The sequence below is a fragment of the Mandrillus leucophaeus genome, unplaced genomic scaffold, assembly GCF_000951045.1.
Source record: "Mandrillus leucophaeus isolate KB7577 unplaced genomic scaffold, Mleu.le_1.0 Scaffold160, whole genome shotgun sequence".
Taxonomy (NCBI): domain Eukaryota; kingdom Metazoa; phylum Chordata; class Mammalia; order Primates; family Cercopithecidae; genus Mandrillus; species Mandrillus leucophaeus.
The window spans coordinates 2,707,717-2,716,061 of NW_012101588.1; the positions used below are offsets into that span (position 1 = coordinate 2,707,717).

At 36.4% G+C, this 8,345-nt stretch overlaps 1 protein-coding gene across 1 annotated transcript in view; it reads left to right on the forward strand.

The window, feature by feature from the left end:
* The window catches only part of LACE1 (lactation elevated 1), a 236,386-nt gene that overhangs the window by 108,580 nt on the left and 119,461 nt on the right, over nt 1-8,345 (forward strand). Inside the window, exon 7 of the mRNA XM_011975943.1 lies at nt 3,955-4,013. Coding sequence (XP_011831333.1) covers nt 3,955-4,013 — 59 coding nt within the window. The remainder of the gene's footprint in view (nt 1-3,954; nt 4,014-8,345) is intronic.

The window sequence follows — 8,345 nt, forward strand, 5'->3', positions numbered from 1 at the left end:
TCTCGAACTCCTGACCTCAGGTGATCCACCTGCCTTGGCCTCCCAAAGTGCTGGGATTACAGGCGTGAGCCACCATGCCTGGCCCTGGCTGATTTTTGTATTTTTAGTAGAGACGGGATTTCACCATGTTGGCCAGGCTGGTCTCAAACTCTTGACCTCAAGTGATCCGCCGACCTCGGCCTCAAAATGCTGGGATTACAGGCATGAGCCATGATGCCCTGCCTTTTTTATTCTTTCTATTTTTTTTTTCGTACCATCCCCACCTTCCCCCATCCCCCACTACCCTTCCCAGCCTCTGGTAACCATTCTTCTATTCTCTGTGAGTTTAATTATTTTGACTTTCAGATCCTACAAATAAGTGAGACTATGTGATGCTTGTCTTTCTGTGCCTGGCTCATTTCACTCAACCCAATGACCTCCAGTTCTATCCACGTTGTTTCAAGTTCCATTTTTTTTAATGGCAGAATAGTACTCCATTGTGTATAAATAACACATTTTCTTTATCCATTCATCTGTTGATGGACACTTAGGTTGCTTCAAAATCTTGGTTATTGCGAACAGTGCTGCAACAAACATGAGAGTGCTGATATATCTTCGATGTACTGATTTTCTTTCTTTTGGATATATACCCAGCAGTGAGATTGCTGGATCATGTAGTAGCTCTTTGTTTAGTGTTTTGAGGAACCTCCAAACTGATCTCCATAGTGGTTGTGCTAATTTACATTCCCACCAATAGAGTATTGAGGGTTCCCTTTTCTCTGCATCCTCAGCAGTGTTTGTTATTCCCTCTCTGGATAAAAGCCATTTTAACTGGGGTGAGATGATACTTCATTGTAGTTTTGATTTGCATTTCTCTGATGATCAATGATGTGGAGCACTTTTTCATATGCCTGTTTGCCATTGTCTTCTTTTAAGAAATGTTTATTCAAATCTTTTCCCATCTTTTAATCGGATTTATTAGACTTTTTCCCTGTGGAGTTGTTTGAGCTTCTTATATATTCTGATTATTAATCCCTTGTTAGATGAGTAGTTTGCAAATATTTTCTCCCATTCTGTGGGTTGTCTCTTCACTTTGCCAGCTGTTTCCTTTGCTGCACAGAAGCTTGTTAACTTGATGTGATCCCATTTGTTCATTTTTGCTTTGGTTGTCTGTGCTTGTGAAGTATGACTCAAGAAATTTTTGCTCAGACCAATGTCCTGGAGAGTTTCCCCAATGTTTTCTTACAGTACTTTCATAATTTGAGGTCTTAGATTTAAGTCTTTATTTTTATTTTATTTTTCTATAAGGTGAGATAGGGGTCTAGTCTTATTCTTTTGCATATGGATATCCAGTTTTTCCAGCACCATTTAATGAAGAGATAGTCTTTTCCCCAATGTATGTTCTTGGCACCTTTGTCAAAAATGTGTTCACTGTAGGTATGTGGATTTGTTTCTGGGTTCTCTGTTTTGTTCCATTGGTCTATGTGTTTTTGTGCCAGTACCATGCTGTTTTTGTCTGTAGCTTTGTGTGAAGTCAGGTATTGTGATTTCTCTAGTCTTGTTATTTTTACTCAGGAGAGCTTTGGCTATTTTGGATCTTTTCTGACTCCATGTAAGTTTTAGGATTGCTTTTTCTATTTCTGTGAAGAATGGCATTGTGATTTTTGTGGGGATTGCATTGAATCTGTAGATTGCTTTGGATAGTATGAGCATTTTAACAATATTGATTCTTCCAATCCATGAATATGGAATAGCTTTTCATTTTTGTGTTTGTGCCCTCTTTAGTTTCTTTCACCAATGTTTTGTAGTTTCTGTTGTAAAGGTCTTTCCGTTTTTTTTTTTTTTCTGAGATGGAGTCTTGCTCTGTTGCCAGGCTGGAGTGCAGTGGCACGATCTCAACTCACTGCAACCTCTGCCTCCTGGGTTCAAGTGATTTCCCTGCCTCAGCCTCCCGAGTAGCTGGTACTACAGGTGCATGCCACCACACCCCACTAATTTTTGTATTTTTTGTGGAGACGGGGTTTCACCATGTTGGCCAGGATGGTCTCGATTTCTTGACCTCATCATCCTCCTGCCTTGGCTTCCCAAAGTGCTGGGATTACAGGCGTGCGCCACTATGCCCGGCCATCTTTCACTTCTTTGGTTCATTCCTAGGTATTTGATTTTATTTGTGGCTGTTGTAAATGGGAGTACTTTTTAAATTTGTTTTTTATATTGTTTACTGCTGGCATATAGAAATGCTACTGATTTTTGTTATGTTGATTTTGTGTCCTGCAACTTTGCTGAATTTGTTTATCAGTTCTAATAGTTTTCCTTTTTTTTTTTTTTTTTTAAATTGGGCGTGGTGTCATTTGCCTATAGTCCCAGCTACTGGGGAGGCTGGGGTGGGGTGTGGAAGTATCTTTCTCTTTTTTTTTTTTTTTGAGATAAGGTCTCGCTCTGTTGCCCAGGCTGGAGTGCAGTGGCAAGATCTTGGCCCACTGCAGCCTCTGCCTCCCAGGCTCAGGTGATCCTTCTGCCTCAACTTCCTGAGTAGCTGGGGCTACAGGCACATGCCACCACGCCTGGCTAATGTTTGTATTTTTTGTAGAGATGGGATTTTGCCATGTTGCTGAGGCTGGTCCTGAACTCCTGGACTCAAGGGATCCACGTGGCTCAGCCTCCCAAAGTGCTAGGATTACATGTGTGAGCCACTATGCCCAGCCCTCTTGTGGAATCTTTAGGTTTTTCCAAATATAAGCTCGTATCACCTGCAAACAAGGATAATTTGACTGTTTCCTTTTCCTTTCCAATTTGGAAGCCCTTTATTTCTTTCTCATCTGATTGCTTTAGCTCAGACATCTAGTACTATGTTGAATAACAATGGTGAAAGTGGGCATAGTTTGTCATGCTCCAGATCTAAGAGGAAAGGCTTTCTGTTTTCCCCCATTTTGTATGATACTAGTTGTGGGTCTGTCATATATAGTTTTTATTATGTTGAGGTCTGCTATTTCTATACCTAGTTTTTTGAGGGTTTTTATTATGAAGGGATATTGAACTTTATCAGATAATTTTTTGGCATCAATTGAAATTATTATATGGTTTTTGTCCTTCAAAGAATGGAGTTTTAATTTTTAGGCAATTTCATTTAAAGTGACTTTTTTAAACCTTGATATCAAATATATAATATATGTTTGCATTATATATATAATGCAAATACATGAGCAGTTCTGTCTATTGATGTATTTTCTAAAAAGGCTAATCTTATTACACAGTGTTTAATTCTTTTTTTCTTTTTTTTTTGTGATAGTCTCGCTCTGTCATCCAGGCTGAAGTGCAGTGGTGTGATCTTGGCTAACTGTAACTTCCACCTCCCTGGTTCAAGCGATTCTCCTGCCTCACCCCCTGAGTAGTTGGGCTTACAGGTGCCCATTAGCATGCCTGGGTAATTTTTGTATTTTTGTATTTTTAGTAGAGTTGGGGTTTCACCATGTTGGCCAGGCTGATCTCAAACTCCTGACCTCAAGTGGCCTCCCAAAGTGCTAGGATTACAGGCATGAGCCACTGAGCCCGTCCAAGTTATTTACTAAGAATTTTTATTATACATTGAGAAAAGGAGAGATTTTTTTTTCCTAGTGGAATGCTATATATTCAAGTTTTAAATGCTTTTACGTATCTAATCTTCTTATGTTGGGTTATTGGTTTCGAATTTTGGAAGCGATACCTTCCAAATTCTTTTATTGTCTCTTATAACAGTTTAAAGCTAATTTGATTGAATACCTTTTGATCTTCTTTCTGTAGCTGTTAACTTTTTTCTTTTATTAAAATTAAAATAAAATGTGTGAAGGACCTGAAGAGAAATCAATTTTGGTCTATTTTTCTTTTTGCTTCTTTTTTTTTTTTAAATCAGTAGAAAGCTTTATTTGCCAGGCTAAACGATAAACTAACATCATGATTTAGGCTAAGTAAAAAACTAATATCATCTTTTTCTTTCAGATCTCTATAAAAATGGACTCCAAAGAGCTAACTTTGTACCATTCATAGCAGTCTTGAAGGTAAAAACAAATCTTTTATTTGTGTTTACTGAGATCATACTTATTGATAATCAAGGGCTTTAGTAGGATTGCCTTGGTCTTGGCATTCAAGGATAATTTATTTTGGCATTTAGATAGTAATAGTCAGGGGCTGGGCACAGTGGCTCATGCCTGTAATCCCAGCACTTTGGGAGGCCAAGGTGGGCGGATCACAAGATCAGGAGTTCAAGACCAGCCGGACCAACATGGTGAAACCCCATCTCTACTAAAGATACAAAAATTAGCTGGGTGTGGTGGCATGCACCTGTAATCCCAGCTACTGGGGAGGCTGAGGCAGGAGAATCATTTAAACCCTAGAGGCGGAGGTTGCAGTGAGCCAAGATCACACCACTGCACTTCAGCCTCGGTGACAGGGCAAGACTCTGTCTCAAAAAAAAAAAAAAAAGAGACTAGCCAGGACAACACGGCAAAACCTCTTCTCTAGATAGTAATAGTCAAAGACACTAAAGGAGAAAGGAATCTTTTGATATAGTATTCATCCATGCGTACACTGAAAAAATTACAAAATATAGTCTAAATTATTCTCTAACTGAAACATTGAATAGTTTGCATTTTATAAATTTTAATTTGAAGTTTGCTCATAAATATTATAGTGGAATGTTTAAACTTATACATTTATTTCTGAAAAAAATGTTTAATGTTCCCTGTTTCCTTCAGGTTAATGGCCATTATTAACATGTTTTCCCAGCTATTAAAGTTGCTATTCTAGAATAGCATTATTACAAAAATATTCTAATATATTTAAATGTGATTGCCATCAAGTTATGAAATTATGTCAAGTTGAGGCACATAAATAGTTTAAATATTTGTGTGTATCAGCACTGCATAGAGTTTAAAATAGTCTTCATTAAAATATGATTAAGAATAAAATAGCCTCCTTTTTTACTATTAATTTTAAGTAATATTTTACATGATTATTTAATGATTTCACATTCTGCCAATATTTGTTGAGAACCTACTATGTACAATGTGTGGCGTTAGGCATAATGGATAATAGAATTATGAACTAAGCTGTTTTTCTGGCACATTATTTATAATCTAGTTGATGACGTAACATATATACAAAAAAGCAAAATTTGCCAAAATATAATTCCCATAATTTTAGATAAATACTTTTTCCCCATGCACATCGACGTATCTGAAGAAAGGATAAAGTATTTTTTAAAAATTGAAAGCTTAAAAATTCTTACCCAAGAAGGGTTAAAATATTTTATCTTCAGACATTCTAAAGGCATAATCAGACAATCTTTTTGACGTGTACTTTGGTTGGAATTATTGTTGGTGCCAAACTTTATTCCCTATGCTATACTTAGGAGAACTCAGACATCTGTTTCCTTGACCAATTTTAGGTTCCTAAGGATTTTAATTTCTCGGAGATATTTATAGATGTAGGAAAAGTACTTTTGGAAGATTTATGCTGTTAGTAATTTTTTCCCTTTATATTCATGCTTTGCATTTAGGGAGAACATAAACTTGCAATGTTTTCTCCATGCTAGGAATCCAAAGTAATATGGTATACACAGATACCAAAATATAAACAGGAAGCTAGGAAAAACAGGTGCTAAAAATAGTGTCTTCATATAGCATAAAATTCACAAAATACAAAAAGAGAAGTCTCAGAAAGAAACAAGTTAAGAGGTTCCGAGGGAACAACTTTGTAGCTGTACTTTTTTTTCCTCCAAATATTTTGTTGTTGTTTTATTTGGCCATTAATTTGTCATACTTCAATATATAATAGCAGTATTAATAGGCAAAATGAATAGTATACAATTTGAAATTGAACATGAACTGAGATATATAATATACAATTTAAAGTTGAACATGGACTGAACTTCCCAGGAAACTAAATATCAGATTAGATGAGAAAAGGTCTAAAATGTCTAATTTATTCAAGAGACTTTTCATGTATAACAAAACATCAATGAAATGAAAACTAGAGCTGGTTTCTCTGAAGCTTTTCTGTTTGGGCATATAAAGTTTCTTTTGTAAGGAAGGGTAGTTTAATATTAACTTAAGTGACATTTTGCCTCTTCACAGCTGCTAGTGTTACTTCTTCTTTCTGGCCCAGCTGAGAGAAAGGTGTAGCAGAAGTCAATCTTAAAACAAATTGAGAATCTTAGTTTCATGAAAAGAAATTATTATAAACAAGATAGAAATTTGTTGAGGAAAAAGTACATTGTAAAATTCTTTTTTTAATATGTTCTTCTCTATAAACCAAATAGTTACAAGTTCATAATTCACCACAAAAGCTTGTGGTTTGTTGCTTGGGATATTGAAAGATAACAAAAACTAAACTACGCTCTTAGTAAAGCCTGCTTTATGGCCCAACATGTGGACAATTTTTGTAAATATTTTCTTTAAAATATTTCTTCAAAGTAGTGAGTACTCTTCAGTTGTTGTGTGTTATTGTGTAGGTTTATTAATTATGCTGTTCAAATCTTTATTCTCATATTTTTTTCCTATCAATTACTGAGAGACTTATGGGAAACATCTCACTATAATTGTGAATTTGTCTATTTTTCTTGTAATTCTGTCATTTGCCTTACATATTTGGAGGCTATGTTATAAGTTGCATATAGATTTATAATAATTATTTTATTTATTTATTTGCTTATTTATTTTGAGACAGAATCTTGCTCTGTCACCCAGGCTAGAGTGCAGTGGTACAATATTGGCTCACTGCAACATCTGCCTCCCAGGTTCAAGCGATTTTCCTGCCTTAGCCTCCTGAAAAGCTGGGACTACAAGTGCATGCCACCACACCAGACTAATTTTTGTATTTTTAGTAGAGATGGGGTTTCAGCATGTTTGCCAGGCTGGTCTCAAACTCCTGACCTCAAGGGATCTGCCTGCCTTGGCCTCCCAAAGTGCTGGGAGTACAGGTGTTAGCCACCACACCTGGCCAGATTTACAATGGTTAAATACTGCTTGTGAATGGAACTTTTAAATATTATTTAGTAGCATTGCCCCTTCTTTTCAGGTGTATTTATAACCATCTCTTGAAACATTGTTATCATGAGTGCTTTAAAATCTTTATCAGATAATTCTAACGTCTTTTTCATCTTGATGTTGCCATTTCTTTACATTCAGTTTGAGATCTTCCTGATTTTTTGTATAAGTGATTTCCAATGGAAACTGACATTTTCATAATTTGTCATTAGACTTTGAATCTTAATGTTTTAACCAAACTTTTTATTGTGGCAAAATATACATAACAAAAATTACTATTTTAATGATTTAGTTATTTACATTTTGAGACAGGGTCTCACTCTGTTGCCCAGGCTGGAGTGCCGTGGCACTATCATAGCTTACTACAGCCTCGACCTCCTCAGCCTCAGGTGATCCTCCTGCCCCGGCCTCCTGAGTAGCTGGGACTGCAGGCGTATTCCACCATGCCCAGCTAATTTTTTTATTTTTTGTAGAGACAGGGATTCACTATGTTTCCCAGGCTGGTCTCGAACTCCTGGGCTCAAGTGATTTGCCTGCCTCCACCTCCCAAAGTGTTGGGATTAAAGGCAAGAGTCACCACACCTGCCCTATTTTAATGATTTTTAAGTGTGCAGTTCAGTGGCATTAAGTACATTCACATTGTTTTACAAGCACCACCATGATTCATCTCCAGAATTTTTCATCTTATCAAACTGAAACTCTATACTCACTAAATAATAACCACCAGTTGTCCCCCTTTCCCAACGCTACTTACCACCGTTCTGCTTTCTGCCTCTGTGAATTTGTCTTTTCTAGATACTTCATGTAAGTGGAATTACCTAATATTTGTCTTTTTATTTCTGGCTTATTTCACTTAGCACAGTGTCTCCAAAGTTTATGCATGTTGTAACATGTGTCAGAATTCTTATCCTTTTTATGGCATAATAATATTCCATTGTAAGGATATGCTACATTTTGTTTATCCATTCACCTGTCAATGGATATTTGGGTTGTTTCTACCTTTCAGCTATTATGAATATTGCTGCTTCGAACATTTGTGTACAAATATCTGTTTGAGTCCCTGCTTTCAATTCTTTTGTGTACATACTCAGAACTGAAATTGCTAGATCTTATGGTAATTATATGTTTAACTTCTTGAGGAACTGCCATACTGTTTTCCATAGCGGCTGTACCATATTACGTTCCCATCAGCAATACACAAGCATTCCAATTTCTCTGCATTTTCCCCAACATTTTCTTTTTCCTTTTTTTTTTTTTTTGGTAATAGCCATCCCAGTGGGTGTGAAGTGGTATCTCATTGTGGTTTTGATTTGCTTTTCCCAAATGATTAATAATATTGAGTAT